The 21,885-nt window shown below is 45.8% G+C and overlaps 2 protein-coding genes across 2 annotated transcripts; one reads left to right on the top strand and one right to left on the bottom strand.

The window, feature by feature from the left end:
* Window positions 1-10,443: 10,443 nt before the first annotated feature.
* rsad2 (radical S-adenosyl methionine domain containing 2) lies at window positions 10,444-13,522 on the bottom strand (the record flags this gene model as incomplete). The annotated part of the gene is made up of 7 exons (XM_084451044.1): window positions 10,444-10,608; window positions 10,727-10,759; window positions 10,928-11,077; window positions 11,226-11,455; window positions 11,966-12,127; window positions 12,883-13,067; window positions 13,464-13,522. 7 exons carry the CDS (start codon window positions 13,520-13,522, stop codon window positions 10,444-10,446), a joined length of 984 nt encoding a protein of 327 aa, XP_084307170.1.
* A 738-nt stretch (window positions 13,523-14,260) lies between these two features.
* Window positions 14,261-20,792, top strand: cmpk2 (cytidine monophosphate (UMP-CMP) kinase 2, mitochondrial; the record flags this gene model as incomplete). Its single annotated transcript, XM_084451042.1, has 5 exons — window positions 14,261-14,854; window positions 15,496-15,610; window positions 16,716-16,917; window positions 18,359-18,592; window positions 20,672-20,792. The coding sequence occupies 5 exons, from the start codon at window positions 14,261-14,263 to the stop codon at window positions 20,790-20,792; spliced, it is 1,266 nt and encodes a 421-aa protein (XP_084307168.1).
* Between the last annotated feature and the right edge of the window lie 1,093 nt (window positions 20,793-21,885).

Below are 21,885 nucleotides of genomic sequence, written 5' to 3'. Positions count from 1 at the left end.
CCTGACGTAGGTTGGCACCAAGTACTCTGGCTCAATTGATGTTTGGGTGAACGCCATCGGGTCTGAAGCGGTTTCTGCAGTTCCAAAGGATATCGAAATTGTCAATAAACGTTATCCCATGGATGTCAGCCATGTGTTCAGGTTGAAGAGCCAGCTTAAATATTTTCTTCCTTTCCCTAAAGTTGGAATGGGGCCTGAGATCTTGCGATTGTAAGTCACTCAGTTTCTCCAGTGGCAGGGAGAGGTCTGCTTTCAGGATCTCAAAGCCAGTTTTCCTGTGCAGAATGTCACAGGAATGATGATTTATCACTTGGACGTGTAGAGAGGATCACTAGTAGCAGCTCTGTAGATGTGTCAGTCATGGATAGATTTTCAGTGTGTGCCTTCCTTATCTGCCTGGTAATAGAGTCCGCAATCAGAACAGTGATTGGCTTATCTGGTGGGGTTAGCACTGTTTCTTCTGTTTGTAGATGTTGGACTTCACCAGGCTACTACTCTACAGTACCTGTCTGTAGATGTCTCACTTCAGAAGCCTACTCTACCTGTCTGTAGACATCTGACTTCATCAGGTACTCTACCTGTCTGTAGATACAGTGATCAGAGAAGATCCTACATGAGTGCTGGCTTCTCAGCTCATTTGCATATTAGACTATAGCCTTAGATTATTCAAAGGCAACAGCAGCGCACTACAAAAAGCTTTGGGATGTTGTGTGCTACTTTTCCCGTGGGTAGGGGTAGCTCGGGGGTAGGCTGTCCAGAAAGACCCAGCACTGTGGACACCTCAGAGATGATGGCGGCCATTACAGCCTCATATCATAACGAGGAGACCCATCCGCACACAAAACTAGCGTCCTGATTGTCTGTCTGGGGCCAGGCCATTACACAGAGCAGGCAGCCCCTACCTCAGAGACAGGGACATTACATGAATCATTTAACACTCGATTACAGAGTTCCTGGACCCGCCCACACACACCCACACACACATTCCTCAGCACCCCCACTCTGCTAACCCCTGGATGCAAATCACCTTATAGAGACCTGGACCACTAGGTTCAGCTCGCCCTAAAGGGATATTAGGTCAAATTAAGAGTTACTAGGCCTCCTACTTGTTTAAGCACGATGACTATTAATGTAAAAATAAGCCAAATGTACCTTTCCTCGTTCTACATTTCCACATTGTCATTATAGGTAATCTGAAGCATTATGCAAAGTTGAATTATCACTCAAGACAAGTTTAAACTTGTTAGTTCATGTAGATAACAATGTCCCCTTAGGGGGGTCAATAAAGTATCTAAGAAAAGTAAGTGCTCTGTGTGTCTGTAAATGTTCTCACAGTCACACACCTGCCCAGAGCTACTGCAGCAGCATAACAGGCTTCCCTGAGCTAGAGAGAGAGAGAGAGAGAGAGAGAGAGAGAGAGATGGCCTCCCACCCCATTACAAAGTGATTGACAGCGACACTCTCACAAGCTCCCTATAGACAACCAACATTGATCAAAAGTGATAAGTGATCAACAGTGATCATTTGAGCCCCTGGTTTTTCTTAACACCTAACAAAGAATGTGTCAACACAGCTTTAAAGAGCTATAGGCTCTAATGTTTACATAGAGCTCATTAAAGCCAATAAGGCAGCACAGGGGGATGACAGCACAGGGAGATGAATGAAACACTATGACCAGGTAGCTATAATACCTGTTGGATTCTCACAGCTTTGAAACAAGCCTCATCATCACATTAAGACATTCGGTAGCAGTATTTTTTTTTTAAACCCACAGCAGTTCACATTACACACCAAGGCAAGGTCAGTCACCAGAAAAATGCTTAGGCAAACATTCGAGCAACACCAGAGTACATCTAGCTGAGAGGGGGCCTGTGCTGGGGCCTCAGCCGACGTAACGCACCCCCCTGGCACTGCATGGGGCCCGGATCCAGGACAGGAGCCCTTCTGCCAGCGCGCTGCGGGCCGAGAGGGTGTTCACCTGGGGCTTCCAGCAAGACAAGGAGGGCACTAGAGAATGAACACTGAGTTCTGGAAAGTTTGAAAAGGAATGTGTTTGTGTGTGTGTGTGTGTGTGTGTGTGTGTGTGTGTGTGTGTGTTTGTGTGGGACTGGCAGGCACACAGTGTTCCCTCCTAGTCATACGTACCACACCATTGACAAACACATACTTCTTCCCCCTGAAGGAATCAATTTCCTCAGAGTGGGCTGTCACTCATGAACAACACCTCTTTCCCAACGAACAATCGTCCTCTTAAAGCCAACAGACCTCTGGTCATGAGGTGCTGGCTGTTACCGCCTGGTTGGAATGCTTCATATTTAGGCCTAAGGATGCCGGCCTGCCAGCCTGTCTATCTGTCTGCCTAACTTTCTGTCTGTCTACCGGCCTGTCTGTCTACCTGCCTGTCTGTCTACCTGCCTGTCTGTCTGTCTACCTGTCTGTGTGTGTCTGGCTGCCTGCCTGCCTGCCAGCCTGTCTGTCTGCCTGTCTGTCTGCCTGTCTGTCTGTCTGCCTGTCTGTCTGTCTACCTGCCTGTCTGTCTGTCTGTGTGTGTCTGCCTGCCTGCCTGCCTGCCTGCCTGCCAGCCTGTCTGCCTGTCTGCCTGTCTGTCTGTCCGCCGGTCTATTCACCTGAGAGGATCCAGGGAAGAACATGTCACATGCAGAGTACACGGGGAAGACAAGGGGCGGAGTCAGACGTGTAACGGAGCGCGTCCCCAGCCCTGACCCACACCTCAGAACCCCGCCTGTCAGAAGCCCACGAGGACACTTAGTGTCAGGGGCTTGTCTGTTCCCAGGGCGGACCCACCCGGCCCGATCGCCACAGGAATGTCATGGCGCCAGGTGACCTTTCAGACCTCCGCAGTCGTCAAGCAAACACGCCATGGAAACGCAAACTGTCTAAACTATGAGACGGAGAGAAATGAGCAGATCACGAGGCGATGCCAGTGCTACTGGCAAATCTACCTTCCCTTGAGGATAATAATGAAGTAACACTACCTGAGTACTAAGACACCAGATCTATAACAGACATAAAATAACAAATAAACGTGTCTCAGCATTTTCAAAACATACAAGCAGCAGCATGTGAATGAGAACGACAACAGCAGATCAATATGCAACTGACTGTCCTTAGAGTATAGACTTTAATGGACAGTTATAACATCTTCATAAAAACACCCCAGACGTCGCTAGTAGTCTATAGCCACATCTGTAGGTTTGTACATCTGTCATGAAAGCTAAGTGAGCTACAGCAGCTGGCAACTACAACGTTAAAGCAATAACCATAACGCTCAGCCTGAGAGGACAAAGTGACCTATCTGGCTGGACTGTGTGATAGAATAGTAATAAAAGACTAAACAAGCAGTATTACCTGGGCTTCTGTGATAACGCCGTGTTCTCCGCGGGATAACGACCTCAGTCCTGAATGAGATCTGCGAGGAGGTGGCCTGGCTGGTCAACAGCAGACACCTATTCACTGGAACTGCGAGTTTGGGCTACGCCGGCGGTGACTGACAGCAGTCTAATTGTATCCATGTATGTCTTGTAGAGAAGCCTATCCTCCTCCCATGGGGCGGAAACATTTTGTCCGGGTATCGCCTGGAAGGAAACAAGCAGGTTCAACGATAGTAGGCTTCCACGACCACGGGCAACGTGAATAAACAAGTCTACATCTGACAGCAAGTCAGATCAACTGTAGCGGTGGGATTAAGAAAATGTCCCTTCAACCCATCAATGTCCCTGTCTCCACCTTGAAAACAGAGCCATAAAACGCACGGCATGCAAATTCAATATAAATAGCCGGAGGTGTGCTTACCTTCACAATGCCTCTGCTCCGCAGGCAGGAATCAGCTGGTGCGCTCTGCTCACTGGAAAGACGCCATTTGTCTGTACGACTCGGCTGAGAGAGAGAGAGAGAGAGAGAGAGAGAGAGAGAGAGAGGGGGGGGGATAGAGAGAGAGAGAGAGAGAGAGATTTGTGCGCTTTCTCCGGCCGGTGAGCGCTGAGAGAGCGACCCTTGCTGGACGCGGCCTCACTTGCTGACCAAGTGACATCACTGGCGCACACTGGCAATGCACTTATTTAGAAGAATTGGTGCAGTATAGGCGAAGTCATGTTGAGGATACACATAGAATAGAATAGAATAGAATAGAATAGAATAGAATAGAATAGAATAGAATAGAATAGAATGTCTTTATTGCCATTGTGCCAGGTACAACGTACAACGAAATTAAATTAGCCTCAATTTAAGTTCGCTGGACAACATACAACATCACAGTGTGCGGACAACATCACAATATACAGACAACATCACACAATAGTTCTTATAAGAATATAACGTCACACAATAAGAATATAAATAAAAAGATTGCACTGGAATAAAAAATATAAAAATTAACAACATCTAATAACAATTAATAACATCGCGTCATCATAATCAATTTAACTGATCACGCAGGCCTACCAATGCCCGGATTAACCATTTGTGAAACTGGGCCCGTAGCCTACCTCAGGGGCACCAAGACTGGTGGGGAACCAAGCAATTTTTATTTTTTTGTTTTTTTAAGTTGATATAGGCTAGACGCGTTCTGTCCGAGTGAAATTATTTTTCCGAGGTAGTCTTCTAGAAGGTGGAGGCGGTGCTTTGAAGCTTCAAAGTGTATTAACGTACCGGAATGTGAGACCACAGATGTGTGAATGTGATCACAGATGTCGGTGTATTAACATGCGGAAATCAGTGACCACCGGATCTGATCTGGATCTGGTCACTGATGGTCACAGAATTCCGCATAACACCTGGTTGAATCAGGGCGACGCGAAACCTCCGGTTGAAAATACGTCGGTTGCTCTGCGAAGAGGGGCCAGCAGCTGATGACACAGTGGAAGTTTGAAGTGCTAACAGTAACTATAACAGTACTCCTATATGCTAACATGGATATCTTATCTTATCACTATAGCTTACAATTAGAATCAGAATCAGTTTTTATTATAAAAAAAAAAAAAAAAAAGTTTTTATAATTTGGCGTTAATATTATAATAATATTCTCTCGTTCAAAATAAAGCAACTGCCAAAAGTTAAAAAGTCTTTATTGAGATGTGCCGCTAGGGCGTAGGTAGGCTCCCCATAGACCTGGTCCAGGAGATATCCTACAGATAACTCCCCATAGACCTGGTCCAGGTGATATCCTACAGATAACTCCCCATAGACCTGGTCCAGGTGATATCTTACAGATAACTCCCCATAGACCTGGTCCAGGTGATATCCTACAGATAACTCCCCATAGACCTGGTCCAGGTGATATCCTACAGATAACTCCCCATAGACCTGGTCCAGGTGATATCTTACAGATAACTCCCCATAGACCTGGTCCAGGTGATATCCTACAGATAACTCCCCATAGACCTGGTCCAGGTGATATCCTACAGATAACTCCCCATAGACCTGGTCCAGGTGATATCCTACAGATAACTCCCCATAGACCTGGTCCAGGTGATATCCTACAGATAACTCCCCATAGACCTGGTCCAGGGCGATATCCTACAGATAACGCCGTTACTCAATGCAATTTACCTATGAATGCGCTTCCTCGGCCCGCTCGTCCGAGTCTACAAACAAAACCGTTTCGTTAATCACCAAAGTAAACACATCGTTGGAAAGATGAAAGCCTTTTCTCCGAGGTCGCTACAGTTTGTAGTCCCCCACCTTTCAAATAAAAGGCAAATTTGTACACTTAAATGGCTAATATCCACAGCGCATCGACTGTCTTCTTCTACCGGCGATTCGGCGCTCTCTGCTTTGTTTAGCCTACTCACTGCTGCCGCCTATGTTGGGGATGATGCATTACATTACATTATTTACATGTTTTATTTACATGCTTTAAATTTTAACATTTGCCATAGTTAATAATTCAGCGTAAATGTTCTCCCGCTAATCAGATACCTCAACGCGAGTCTCTCAAAACCATTTAAGATGTAGGCCTAATGCAAATGTAAATCTTTAGTGTTAATATTAGAACTGTAAATTAGAAATTACACACAAAACAGACATGCAGGATTGCTTCTCATTATTACAATTCTGTAACTATGACTTTATTTTAAAACCTAAGTAATTTACAAATGTTCTGACCACTGTGACATATGTACATTTCCAATAAAGTCAGGGTGGGACTGTAATGTAACAGCATTGTCACGTTATTTAATTACATCGTAGTTACGGATTTCAGCAGCAGTGACGGCTACGTTGCCCTACAGTCTCCCTGAGGTCGGTTATTTTGGTTAGTTTGCGACTGTATAGTCACGTGTCAACTAGGTCCGCTGTTGGTACCGTCGCAAATCTACGAAACTACGACCAATGTGTCCCGTCGTATGGAGTCAAAATGAGGCCAGAAAGCATTGTAAACGTAAGTGAAGTATTGTAAACGTAAGTGAGGTATTGTAAACAAAAAAATATGAATTGTAAATGTAAGTGAAGTATTGTAAACGTAAGTGAAGTATTGTAAACAAAAAATATATAAATAATCACTTAATTATTAAAAAATAAAATAAAAATTGCATTTACGATACTTTTTTGCATTTACAAAACCTTTTCTGCGTTTACAAAACTTTCTTGCGCTGCAAAACATTCTGGCCTCTCTTTGACGTGGGGGCGGGGCTAGATGAGTGGCGTGTCCAGAGAGGAAGAGGCGGGGTTTCGGGATGCCCACCGCCATATATAAATCAAAACCATAGAAGAAGTCCAAAAAACGTTGAGCAGCGCTCATATGGCGGTGGGCATCCCGAAACTCCGCCTCTTCCTCTCTGGACACGCCACTCATCTAGCCCCGCCCCCACGTCAAAGAGAGGCCAGAATGTTTTGCAGCGCAAGAAATGTTTTGTAAACGCAGAAAAAGTATTGTAAAGGCAGAAAAGTTTTGTAAATGCAGAAAAGGTTTTGTAAAGGCAAAAAAGTATTGTAAATGCAATTTTTATTTTATTTTTTAATAATTAAGTAATAATTTATATATTTTTTGTTTACAATACTTCACTTACGTTTACAATACTTCACTTACGTTTACAATTCATATGTTTTTGTTTACAATACTTCACTTACGTTTACAATGCTTTCTGGCCTCATTTTGACTCCATACCGTCGGCTTTACGTCCTGTGCTAGTAGGGATGGCACAAAAAACTGGCAAGCGAAATAGCCAAGTATCAGCCCGACTATCGTTTTCTGACTGGTGGAGATTAAATGAAAATGTTTTGATTGCTGTAGCTATCTACAGTAGCATATCCACAGTTTAGACAATGTCTTCTGATGTTATGTAGGCTAACATTAGCTAAGCTATGTGTTTGACTAAATGTTGTTGTGCTAGTGTGTGTGTACATTTTATGCATTTAGCATCATGTTCATTCACATCTTAGAACTTAAGTAAAAAATAAACTTTTTAAAGTGTGTAGCCTAAAGTAGTCTACTGAACAAGCGTATCATTCCACCTCACCTCTAGATGTTGCTATTGGAGTGTCATACTACTGTACAGTCATACAAATTAAAAGGCCTACTAATGATTATTGACCTAAATGAAAGTGACTGAGCTTGGTTCAAAATAATAAAAATGCATTTGATATCAAAGTTGTGCTTCCCCAGCTCTCATTATAATTTAAGCCCTATAGCCTATATGTTTGCTGTAGGGGTAAAATGCTTTGCATCCTTGGCGTAGATACCTATTACATAAACCAATAGTGTGCACACCTCCTTCCACAACCTCCTTCCACAACCTCCTTCCTCAGCTAACAATGAAATAAAAGATCCTTTTAAAAACGTAGAAGTTCCAGCTCAGGTTTAACTTTACATGATGACAGGCTGTGAATATGTTACAGTATATGTATTTTGTTCATAAACACATAAAGACCATGAGGTTAAGGCTTGGATCATTTATATCTCATATTTGTGTAGGGTTAGCTAGTTATGGATAATTCTACACCGTGGAAGTGAATGGAAATTAATATTTGAATTTCTATGAATTGCAATGTTTCAGGCATCGAATTAAACTACTTTATTTAAAATTTTACTTTGGCCTCTTCCTTAAGCATGTATTCAACATAATACTATTATCTGAATGAAAAGTACTGAAACAGATGTATAATGTGACAAAAAAGGCAATTTATTATTTTGGCCGGTAAAAAATATACTTGGCCGGTGGATTTTTTCATCTACCAGTCCCCTTGGCAGGTGAGCCAAAAAGTTAATTTTCAGCCCTGCCTGTGATCTTCGCCTTCTTGGGAACCGGGATGATGGTGGAAGTCTTGAAGCAGGCTGGTACATGGCATGACTCCAGTGAGGCGTTCAACATGTCAGTGAACATTGGGGGCAACTGTTCAGCGCAGTACTTCAAGATGGAGGGTGAGACAGAGTCAGGTCCGGCCGCCTTCCGGGGGTTCTGTCTCTTGAACAGGCGGTTCAGGATAGAGAGGTGTGGGGGGGCCGGGGAGGGGGGGGTGGCGGCGACGGAGATGGGGTCGCTGCTGAGAGGGGGGGGGGGGGGGGGGGGGGGGGGAGGTTCCATTGCTTTTCAAAATGATAATAGAACTCGTTCAGGTCATTGGCAAGGCTGTCAGTCGACTGGGGGGGGATTTTGGTTGATAGTTTATTATCTGTCTGAGGCTGAGGTATCCTTTTCCTACCCCCACCCAACCCAAATAAAACCCCTGCCTCTATCTGGATCCAGGTACACTCACACTCATGCACAAAGACATACACCAGTGTATGCCATGTCTCTCCTATGATGTTTTTAGCCCTTTTTGCTCTGAAAATGTAATTTAATATAATTTATTGCTCTATAAATGTTCTTAGCCGTTAGACAAACATACTCCAGGAGCTTGCTCGATTGTCTTGTTGAGAGGGGACAGGGAATACTTTTTTCTTTTTTTTTGGCACCTGGGTGATACTGTTTTTTTGCTTCCCTCTGGAATATGTAGGGGTGGGACGTATGCCCACCTCCCTTGTTCTCTGTAAAGCGCATTGTGTTTCCTCTGTGTATGAAATGCGCTATACAAATAAAGCTTTGATTGATTGATTGATTGATTGAGGCCTTTCCAGACAGCGGACGTATTCCCCTCTGAGAAGTGATGTTGGAGTTTCTCAGAGAAGCAGTTTGGCTTCCTGGACAGTGGACAGCCTTGCTGAATCTGTACTTGGCCTCTTTAAACCGGTCCTTGTCCCCACTCTTCCCTCTACTCACTACTTCCTCTTTCTCCAGCCTTAGTTTCCTGAGTTTGATTGAGGTTGATGTGAACCAGGGCTTGTCGTTGTTGTAGCTTATCCTGGAGCAGGTAATAGCAAGTAAAGGTGAATATTGTACTGCAAAAGTTATCTCATTGAGCTTTAAGGAACAACATGAGTTATAAAATGTACTCAACATATAAATACTGCTCAAAAAAGTGAAGGGAACACTTAATCATCACATCCAGGCCTCAATGGGTTAACGATTTTGATTTCCATTGACGGCTCTTACGTCATTTTGCTTTCGACGACTTACACAATGTAATTAATTGTGATTTTCAACTTGAATATTCATTGAGATCCGAATCAGAATTCACAGACAGGATAAATAGCAGGATTTTACTGAGCATATATATATATATATATATATATATATATATATATATATATATTACACACACACACACTGGGGAACAAATGTATCAGTATTGGCTAAAACAATGAAACAAAAGATGCTTTTAAAAATGTAGACTTTGAACAGGGACAACATTTTGTGGCTACTACTGTGGCTAGTACTGTAGTTCAGATTCAAGTGCAAGGTGATACGGACTACTGTATACACCATTACTTAAACAGTATAAGGGGTTATTACAGGTTCCTATAGATTTGTTAATTTCATGATCAGGGTTACCCAATTTACAAGGACCACAGTGTGTTTGGAGGGTGCCAAGGCTTGTTTTGACAGCAGGACACTTACAGTGTGTGTGTGTGTGTGTGTGTGTGTGTGTGTGTGAGGGAGGGGGGGGTGTCACCGAATCCTAATCTTGCCCTAGGGCACCCCTGGGCCTACCATAAAAGTATCTCAGGACAATTCGATTGGTATCAAAGATTAAATATTTTAATTCAACAATAACTGTAATGCGTCGATTTCAAGATAAAAATAAAACATTTCCATAAAACTGTTAATATTTTTTAAAGTGCAAAATGTAAGCTACAAAATGACAAAAGGCCTATGGGTCAAAGTAATGCAATGCGTTTGAACATTTTTACCGTCTACAAGAAATGCCATCTTACAGGTAAATACGGTACCAGATTCAAACTCCTAGCCACGAAGGTGCAAAAATGATCATTACAATTTTTTAAAAATATATTTTTTAACATCACAAATATAAGGTATACTATGATTCATAAAATATTAGGTTTTATGTTTCCCACAGTGCAACAGTAAGAGGGTTCCCACGCTCTGGTCACCACTCCAGCCTCATGTCGGCTTTGCTCCACACATATTTGCCACCTCTCTTGAGGAACATCTTCTCATCAAAGCCGCTGAAGGCGATGGCCTGCTCCACCCCTACGTCCAGGATGGACCTGGACGGGTCCTTCCTGCCCTGGGTGCAATCCAGGAAACGCATCTGGAGTCAAACACAAAACATTGACTGGCTTAGAACAGAGCTGATGGTACAGTAGGCAACGGTGTTTCACTGTACCTGTTACACAGTATTGGTTTATCACATAGCAAAACTGACTCACATATTCATCCAGGATCAGGTATGAATCTCTCATCTGAAATGATAAACAGGACAAAACCTTAAACTTTCTAACTATGTCTATTGCACACCATGAAATGCGGTGTTTCCGATGCCTAGTGAGCTAATATTTGTGAGGGACAATGCCTATTCAACCTGTGTGATATGCCAGCCACTACACCGACGAGGACCAGGGGGTCCCTACCTTCTGATTGGACTCTGGCACCAGACAGGAAATGCTGCTGTGTCGGTCCAGGAAGTCCTGGAACAGCTGGTCGCTGATGACGAACCTCTCAGCCTCCCTCAGACTGTTCTCTCCTGCATTCTCCCCATCGATCACCAGGCACTGGAACACCTGGACACACACACACACACACACACACACACACACACACACACACACAATGAGATCAGACCATACTTCTCAACTACTTATTAATTCTATACTCCAGTCATTCTTATCTGTGAATTATATTGGTTCCTCGGGTGATCACACATCTCACCTTCCAGCGAACTGGGTTCAGCAGGGAGATGTTCTCGCTCATGTCTTCGTCCAGGTTGAAGGTGTTGATGACAGAGTTGATCTTGAACGCCACCTTGTATTCACGGCACCAGTCACGGACCTTGTGGAGGTTGTCCAGGTGGCTCTTCCTGCCCTGAGCTCTGCCGATCAGCTGGTTGGTCTCCTCATCAAAGCTGTCACAGGAAACGGCCAGGATGTCCAGGGACTCACCTGGAAGGGTCAGGAGAGGAAAATGTTGGACAGCATAGGCCTACAATCTCTTGTATATTATTGTCTATTGTGTTGTATTTGTTAGTTATGTTACTGTATTTTGCACTGGCCAGTCTTGTCCTCACACTATGTTTATTGTTATGCCCCATCAGACCAAAGGAAATTACTTATTGTGATAACCTGCTTTGCAATAAACCTGTTTCTGAATCTGATTCTAGAACAGGAAATTGGAGACAGCTCCTATACCCTGATAGAAATCACTTGCTTGTGCTTATTTTATGATGAAAGGAACATTTTGTAATCATAACCGTCTGATTAGGTTTTCTTGTGAAAAGATGACCATTTGCTGCCACCTAGTGTATGAAAGAGGAAATTGCTTTTCTCTGATAGTGCTGGAATGGACTGTCTTTATTATAGTCTTGGAGATAAAAGAGGGTGTAGGTGGGCTATCGTATGCTGTTCATTAAATATAATTGTGTAGCAAAGCAAGTTTATTTTCTAATATCTTACCATACTTCTGGAACCATCTCTCTTTGATCAGGCTTCCATTGCTGACAATGCTGACGCTGGGAAGCTGTAGGTCCTGTTTGCAGTACCGCACCAATTCCCCCAAGAAATCCCCTCTCTCGGGCAGAAAAGGCTCTCCGCCCGAAAAGTTTATCTTCTCCATCCCTGCAGAATGTCAAAATGGTCAACAATTAGCCTAAAGCATTCCCAAACTGTGAGGCGGGCCTCCCCTGGGGGGCACCAAAGAAATTCAGGGGAGGCGCGAGGGATGGTTAGAAAAAAAATAAGGAAAAACATGTTTTTTATTTTTTAAATGTCTATGGTTTTTATGAATGAAACGTGATTTTAAAGGTCAGAAGATCGAAATAAATAATGGGAGAGATGTATACTAAATTTGTGGATAGTGCAGAGAGAGCCTCCCCCCGCAGGCATGAATGTACTGTGCGAAAATGTCAGAACGTTAACTAGCAGCAGGTGCCACCGAGCCAACTTAGCTGTGTAACGTTATGAGCTAGCTTACGCTGCCTTGGAACATGGACACATTTGGGGGGTTGGGGGGGCGCGGGTGTGTCACTGTTTTCAGAGGGGAGGCCCACATTGATGGAATTTGGGAACCCATGGCCTAAAGCACACTCACTCACGGGGCTTTAAAAGTAAAATAAATAAATAAATAAAATAACTTTTTTTTTTTTTTTTTTTTAATCTGGCCCCCGGGTGGCCAGATCTTATCTGGCCCCCGGGTGATTACTGTTTTTTTGCTTCCCTCTGGAATATGTAGGGGTGGGATGTCTGCCCACCTCCCTTGTTCTCTGTAAAGCGCATTGTGTTGCCTCTGGGTATGAAATGCGCTATACAAATAAAGCTTTGATTGATTGATTGATTTAAATAAAAAACTATGCTATGCCACTGTGAAAACCTACCTGATCTCTTCAGAAGTTCCAGCCCCCTCTTCGCCTCGTCTATGGGAAGGACAAAGGACGTTTTTGCAGTGTGGAAACAGAAGCCGCATTTATAGTTGCACTGCCGTGTGAAGTGGTAGTTCACGCTGGTTGGTGTTGCCGCAAGTTGAAGCGTCTCTTCTGCCGCCTTGACGCGGATGATGCCGCTATCCGCACATAGCGCGCCTCGCACCTGCGGATGACTCGCACCTGCTCCCCCCCAGAGGAACACCCTGGACAGTATAGTTGTCAATATGCACTGAATATTACTAACGAGCGCCTCCAGAAGCTGCACAAACACAATTCGAGCAGAGAGAAGCATTTTCAGTCTTCAGTCGTCTGTCAGAAGTCGGTGGCTTTAAATAGATAGCGGTAGGATGACGTAGGCGCTTAATCGATTGTGAACTAACAGCCTAACTTCTTTTTCTGAAGCAACGAAAACGAAACTACCACGAACGTGTTATCATCAGGCAGTTGGTGGCATCATGATAAGAGGGGAATGTGACAGCGCACCTCCGTCACTTGCGTTTCTGCGGCCAGTTGCGCTTTAATTCCTCTCTGACCAGAGGAGCGCGCCTTGAGTTTCGATTCGGCCAAAACGCACCCGCACGTGACCGCGCATGAAAGCAGATAGTGGGACAAACATGGATGTATTAGGGGACAAGTCTATTTGCAGCAGAATACTCGGTGTTCGGGTGTTGGGATTATTTACTTGGTGTTAGGATAGTCTACTCGGTGTTAGGATAGCCTACTTGGTGTTAGGATAGTCTACTTGGTGTTACCCAGCAAACACACAACGTCAGGGAGACGTTCAGATCATGTCTTAATAACGTCCGTCGGTCCAGAACCCCGTTTGTACGTCTGCTGGACCCCTCAATATTCACACGTCTGGCTTGGACGCCTCTAAGACGTCCGTGGACGTGCAGAACGGGTTCAATATCTGAACGTTAAAAAAAACATTCATTCTGGCTCCTAATTGGATGTCTTTGGACGTCCGAAAAATACGAAAAAGACATCTAAAAGACGTCTTTTAGACGTGTCTTTGCTCAGTGGGAGCGCACTTTCTTTCTCCATCACTTGCGTTTCTGCGGCTTCAGTTGCGCTTTCCTCTCTGACCGAAGGAGCGCGCCTTAAGTTTCGATTCGGCCGAAACGCGTGACCGCGCATGAAAGCAGATAGTGGGACGAGTCTATTGCAGCATCATACTCGGTGTTCGGGTGTTGGGATTATTTACTTGGTGTTAGGATAGTCTACTCGGTGTTAGGATAGTCTACTCGGTGTTAGGATAGTCTACTTGGTGCTAGTGTAGCCTACTCAGGATAGTCTACTCGGTGTTAGGTAGCCTACTCGGTGTGAGGATATGGCAACAAGACGGATCATGTCTCTCTTGGGGAAGTGGTCTTCCTCGGTGTTTTCCGTGGAGTTGGACACGAAGTCTGACCCCGTCTACTTCGCCCTGTTGGAGAAGCATCGCAGCGGTCTGTCCCCCGTGTTCAGGGACGTCCTGGACGGAGGACAGTGCTACTCGCTTCACGTGTACAGCAACAACCGCGTTGAAACGGCCAAGTTTTACCCACGTCTCAAAGACAAACTGTCCCAACAGCTTCCAGACTGTGAGATCTGGGGGATGTCGTCATTCCAGCGTGACGTCAGAGGCTCCGTCATCAAGGGGTATTTTCTAAAAGACCTGTCAAATGCCTCCTCGGTAACTGAGCGGGTTTTGACGGAGCTGCTTCGCAGTGACCCGGTGGTTGTGTGCTCCTATGTCCCCGGGGGAGATGGCGGTCAGTGGACCCAGCAGCTGTGGTCTCCCACCGGGGATGGCCAGATGGAGGTGACGGGGACATACTGCCTGGTTCCCGCTGTGGCCCCGGGGTACCACCCCTCAACTCTCAACATCCGGAACTCGGACGTGTTCTACAGTTTTGATGAGGCCTACAAAGTCCTACAGGAGGTTTGGATATACACATTTGGTGTTGCTTTCTGTTCAGTGATCTGTTTATATTATGTAAATGATGTGTAATACCCAATGGCTGTATTTATTTAAACACTGCAAAGGCAATGCTTCCTCATGCTGCAGTGGTCCAATTCAAAACAGACAATATCGCCCTCTAATGGTGGTGAGAGGAATACATGAAATCTATCTATTTGTTTAGCGCATTTCATACAGAGGCAACACAATAAACTTTACAGAGAGCAATGGGAGGGTGGGCATAGGTCCCACACGTACATATTCCAGAGGGAAGCAAAAAAAAAACAGTTTCAACTGGGGGCCAGAAAGGTGAACTGAAAATATTATTCCTTGACCTCTCAACTAGACGATCGAGCAAGCTCCTAGAAAACTTAAAAGAGCAGTAAACATGGGCTAGATACTTCATAAGAGAGACATGAATAACAGGAGAGTGCACAAATAGTTACAGAGACGCTGCCTACATGGTAGGCCATTAGCTACCCCTAACAGGATAACAGGAAGAATATCAGAGCACACACACACTGACATAATTCCACATCATCATTACCATTTTACACCAGCCATTTTTATATAACCAAATCCATCATCCGTCATCCATCATCCCCTGTGCTCTTCATCCGCAGTGTGGGGACCTCATCCCAGAGTCCAGGGCAGTTCTGGAGCTGGTGGACCAGAGACTGGAACCCAGAGAAGAACCACACCATCCGGTCATAGTCATAGAGGGATTAGACGCTACAGGTTCATCAAATCAAACTTTATTTGTAAAGCACATTTCATACACAGAGGCAACACAATGTGCTTTACATAGATAAATGTGGGGTTTGGGAAATTGATTTATACAAAGTTGTTACTAGGGATGCACCGATTGCAAAATTCTGGGCCGATGCCGATGTTTAAAATAACAATCCGGCCGATGGCCGATGCCGATGGCCGATGTTTATTTTATTTTATTTTTATTCCCCCTTTTGTGCCAGGGAAACAAAGAAATGAAGTGTTTGCTTCCAAAACGCCAATTTTTCACATTTGCATAATAGGTACCTTTAACTAGGTGTGAACTATTTCTGGCATCATATTTTAAAATTAGGCTATATATTTTTGTGCAAAGCAAAACAACGTATCCACAGTGTAGCTGGAATGGAACTACAAGCGTGCACTGCATCTCCATCTAGCCGGCTGAGACGTATAGCCAACTTACTGTTTACAGCTCACAGCGTAGGCTAGATAAAGAAAATACACCGAATAACTAGAATAAATAAAAGGAGGATTAACAAAATATGAAGTAATCTAATGATCCAAAAAAGTTTAGGTCTACAGATGTACTGGATTATGAAGATGATCGGAGCCCGTCATTCCTACTGCCGTAGGGTGAAAAAGGCATCAGGCAAGGCACCAGGCAGCCAATGTCACTTGAACTTGAAGTTTTACAAGTTGCATATCTTTGTCTGAGATGGTGAAACATCCTCACACGGCCAACATTTTTATTTCACTTTAATTTGAAAGCGAACTACATGTGCGTTTGCAGCGTTACGTCACGGATCTTCTCCGAATCGGCAGCTGGGTAGGCTACGTTTTTCAACAAAAAAAGCCGTAATTGTTGCGACATAACATCGGCCACTACCATCGGTGAATGTCATTTTCGGTGGCAGTCAACAAGGCCAACATCGGCCGATGCCGATGTTCGGCCGATGCATCGGTGCATCCCTAGTTGCTACACTAGTGGGGTCCTATTGGGGAAAATAGGAACCCACAATCAGAATCAACTGAGGTCAAAACTCACAAGCCACAACACCCTGGCTATACTAACGGTCACCCAGTGTCAGTACTGTTCACTCTGCCCCCTCAGGTAAGACCACCCTGACCCAGGCTCTGAGTGAGGCTCTGGGGGCCAGCTTGCTGAGGTCCCCTCCCGAGTGCCTGGCCCCCTGGAGGGGCCGCTTTGACCAGGAGCCCCCCCTCCTGCGCAGGGCCTTCTACGCCCTGGGGAACTACATCACAGCAGGGCAGGTGGGCCAGCAGGCCACACACACACCTGTCATAGTGGACAGGTAAGGACACACACACACACACACATGTCATAGTGCACTGGTAAGGACACACACACACACACACCTGTCATAGTGGACAGGTAAGGACACACACACACACACACCTGTCATAGTGGACAGGTAAGGACACACACACACACACCTGTCATAGTGGACAGGTAAGGACACACACACACCTGTCATAGTGGACAGGTAAGGACACACACACACACACACCTGTCATAGTGGACAGGTAAGGACACACACACACACCTGTCATAGTGGACAGGTAAGGACACACACACACACACACATACACACACACACACCTGTAGTAGTGTATATGAAAGGAAACACACACACCTGTCATAGTGGACAGGTAAGGACACACACACACCTGTAGTAGTGTATATGAAAGGAAACACACACACCTGTCATAGTGGATAGGTAAGGACACACACACCTGTCATAGTGGCTAGGTAAGGACACACACACCTGTCATAGTGGATAGGTAAGGACACACACACCTGTCATAGTGGACAGGTAAGGACACACACACCTGTCATAGTGGCTAGGTAAGGACACACACACCTGTCATAGTGGATAGGTAAGGACACACACACCTGTCGGGTGTGCCCCAAGGCTCAATGGTGGGTTTATTGATTTTGAGGTGTTACATCGTCTCGTCACGTCATGAGATGACAGTGGACATAGCAGAATAGAATTGAACACAACACAAAGTAACACACACATCATATTTAATTTAATTTCATATTTCATATTGTCCCTTTGGGGACATTTTTTGATAATATAACAATAACATTATCGTAACACAACACAACATAACAACATACAGTAACACATCACATAACACAGCACAGTGCAACACAACAGAAGGAATAGAATAAGATATCATGTCCACTAGCCAGTGTTGTCTCACAAAAAATATCGCCTCCAATTCAAAACCAGTGCAGCGTGGTTGAAGTGAATGATCTTTCCAGTGTTGGGCGAATCGCTCTGGCTAAGCGACATGGATTCGCAGGTCATTTGCGTAAAATGAACTTTGAGGCTCTTCTATGCAGATTCCAGGTGAATTCCACGTGGCGTGTCTGATTGGGAGTGGTTAAAAGTGAAAGGGGCAAACAGACCCTGGCCGGCGATCTCCCCGAACGTGGAATCATTACGATAAACTGACCACATATTGAGAATCTACAACCTTACATTCTTGCCTGAAATGACTAATCATAATGAAGTGGCATATTAAGAATCCTACGCATTTGAGTCAACTTAAAATCCGAGTGAAACGCCCACAAGCGATCAAACAGCGGAGGGCACGCCATTTCATCCGCTGGCTAGTGGACCTGCCCTGTAAGACATCATCTGCCCACAAGACATCATGGTTTGCGACATCATGGTTTGCCCAGCCAAGCATCACCCTCTCCCCCCCCCTCCACCCCCCCAGGTACTGGCACAGCACAGCGGCCTACGCCCTGGCCGCGGCGGTGGGCGGGGGCGTGGCCAGCCTGCCGGCGGCGGGCTCCGAGCTCTACTGCTGGCCCGCCGACCTGCTGCGGCCCGGCCTGGTCCTGCTGCTGACCCTCGACCCCCAGGAGAGGAGGCGGAGACTCGGGCACCGGGGGCTGGACAAGACCCGGGAGGAGGCGGAGCTGGATGCCAACCACCTGTTCAGACTCAAGTAAGACCCCGGCGGCGGACGCGTACAAACGCGCGCGCGTGTGTGTGTGTGTGGTGGGGGGTATTTGAACTGTCTGCATATTTAATTACAGGACATCAAGGGTTCTTTAATCCACACGGCACACACAAGTACACACCCCAAGCCGTGCTCCTCCAGGGGCAGCCAGGAGCCTCATCAATGGCGCCCGGGGACCAAGTCCAAGTTCTCAGTCCAGGTCCTGGTCAGGGACCGGACTGAAGAGCCTCTGTTCTTCTTCTGCATGTTTTTCATATCGGGGTTCTCGGGAGGAAACCCTTGCGAACACGGGGGGAGAACACGCGGAAACGTACATACCGCCGGGGATGGAACCGACGCTTCGCGGCGGGGCGTTAAATGTGCAAGCGGCTGTTTTTTTCACCCGTAGCTCTCCCTCAACGTACGCTGCACACGGCCCCGTTCACCGCGCGACCCGGCCTGTTAACAGCTGAGGGGTAGAAGCACACGGATCTGCTTCCCACCCGGGAGACGTGAGCGACACGCTCGGCCTACAGATGAACCCCACAGGCGCTTTCCTGTGGCGTATTGACAAGACGCTACATCACTGCATCGGTGCACATGTATATATACTCTGCAGCGCACACACACACACACACACTGTACCGTACTGTACTGTACCGTACTTCATTCATTGAGCGAGTGAGGTCAGCTCAGTCTTAGTCAGACCCATAAGACGGTTAAGAATCAATGACCCCCCCCTCCATGGGGAGTCCGCTGATGAGAAAAGCAGTGATTAGACTGAGCTGGCCTGCTCCATTAAACTGCTCCAAACTCTCTGCTTCTAGTCACTCAGTCAGGCGGACAAGACTGACAAATAGACACGCAGACAGACAGACTGACAAATAGACACGCAGACAGACAGACAAATAGACACGCAGACAGACAGACTGACAAATAGACACGCAGACAGACAGACAGACAGACAGACAGACAAATAGACACGCAGACAGACAGACTGACAAATAGACACGCAGACAGACAGACTGACAAATAGACAGGCAGACATACAGAGAGACAGTCTGATAGATTAACAGACAGTCTGGTTGATAGACAGACAGACAGATAGTCGGACAGATTGACAGGCCGAGAAGTAGACAGGCATTTCCCAGGCAGCGGTTCCAGGATGATATTTGAACAGATTGACAGAGACAGACATGGAGACAGACAGACAGACAGAGAGTCATACAAATAGATAGACAGTCAAACATTTCCGAGGCATTTCCAGGATGATATTTGAATTTTTGGAAGTCAGGCTTTTACAACATGACTCAGTGGGGTTAATCATTTGGGTGTTGGTGGTTAATACTGAGTCCAGCAGCCCAAACACCATCCTGGGGGAGGGCCCCTCTGGGGGGGGGGGCACGGTCCGTCATGGTGGTGCTTGTTCCACGCTGGAGAACGTTGACCGTCATGTCTCTGTGAGGTGCGGTCAGTCGCGTGGTACAGGTCATCTCAACGCCACCTGTTATCAACGTTATCATATTGTTCATTATTCCACAACATTGTCGCCACATCGTTCCAATATGCCCGACTCTCGTTGGAACATCTGAATCAGGTAGACATACTGTACGTTCAATTGTGGTCCAAGCCAAGCCACAGCAGTACTAGTCTCGCATAGCCAGACCTGTCACCACACTTTGTTTACGCTGCGCCAGCGCTGGTGAAAGGTCTGGCTGGACTCGTTACCATTCGGGGATAGGGGGGGAGAAAACGCTGTAATTCTTTAAACCAATCACAATCGTCTTGGTCGGAGCGGTTGCTAGGTTGTTGTTGTTCCACGTCGTCTGGATTGAATCTGATTGGTCCGGGAATCAGATCCGTCGCCACTGATTGGGCAGTAACTAATGACAAGGCTTAGCCCCAAAATGTCCGTACTAACCCGTACTAACCCGTATTCAATGAAGTTGGACCAGCGAACACTAAAAGCCTTGCTTGTTACATTAGCATGCCATTAATCTGTCGGTAGCATATTGTATAATGTCTCTGTCTGACCCAGTTAATCTGTGTGGTGGTGTGACTTGCGCTCCTCTCCTGTCTGGGCAGAGTGGACGAGGCTTACCGGAGGATCCAGGGCCCGCCGCGCCTCGTCGTGGACGCCAGCCCTTCTCCAGACCAAGTGCTCCAGCAAGTGCTGCTTTTAATTAGGGACAAATGCCACTTGTAAACATCTCCTTCCTGCGGCAGCCCTGCGCCAGGTGGCCGTTGTGCCAGACGTCGCCACTAGATGGCAGTAAGGTTTCACGTTATCTCCGCTGTGGGGGCTTCGTGTTTAAAGAGTAGAGAGAGAGAGAGAGAGAGTGGTGAAGAGATTCTATTCACTACGGATAAGCCTCATGGCGAGAGGCCAGGGCAGCACAAAGAGCTAGAGCGCGCGCACACACACGCACGCACACAAACACACACACACACACACACACACGCTGAAAACCCAGGCAGGGCATGTCACAACACGTCCTGTCCAGTGTGAATGGCATGGGGAGGATGATGAGTGTTATTGTGAAGGCTGTGGGGATATGTCTGTTGCCATATTTATGGATACAGTGAGGTGAGCTATGGACCAGTGAGGTGTCTCTGTGACATCCAGCTTTATTAGGCCTAGACTGCAGGAAATGAAAGGGAGGGTTTGTATATTCATCAATCACGTTGGTTTCATTTCTGTGTGCGCCCGCTGCCCTGGACCGGCTCTGTGCTCTACTCCCCCCCCTGCTAGGGTTTTAGGGCTGCAGAGTTTCCTCCCAGGAACCAAAACACTCACCGGCCTATGATCCATCACACGTAAGAATAACACTGATCGTCTGTCAGAGTACAGTTACAAATTAAAGGAAACGTGAATTAAAGTGCAGCTCTCCTTGTGGCTTATTTTTTGACCGGTAACATCATCCATTCTGGATTACAGTATTCTCAAGCAGGCTGAACTGTTACAGTATATTCTTTAGTATACTATGCAGTTGCAGTGTATTCTCAGTATCCTGTACATTTACAGTGTATTCTCTAGTATGTACTGTGTATTCTGTAGTATGTACAGTGTATTCTGTAGTATGTACAGTTACAGTGTATTCTCTAGTACAGTATGTACAGTGTATTCTCTAGTTTGTAAAGTTACAGTGTATTCTCTAGTATGTAGTTACAGTATAATCTAGTACAGTTAGTTTATTCTCTACAGTAAGTAGAGTAAAGATATTCTCTAGTATGTAGTTACAGTATATTCTCTAGTAAGTATGTACAGTTACAGTATATTCTCTAGTGTGTACAGTTAC

The sequence above is a fragment of the Borostomias antarcticus genome, assembly GCF_949987555.1.
Source record: "Borostomias antarcticus genome assembly, chromosome: 16".
NCBI classification, from domain to species: Eukaryota; Metazoa; Chordata; class Actinopteri; order Stomiiformes; family Stomiidae; genus Borostomias; species Borostomias antarcticus.
The sequence above is the reverse complement of the archived record's forward strand: the minus strand, read 5'-3'. Positions and strand labels throughout refer to the sequence as shown.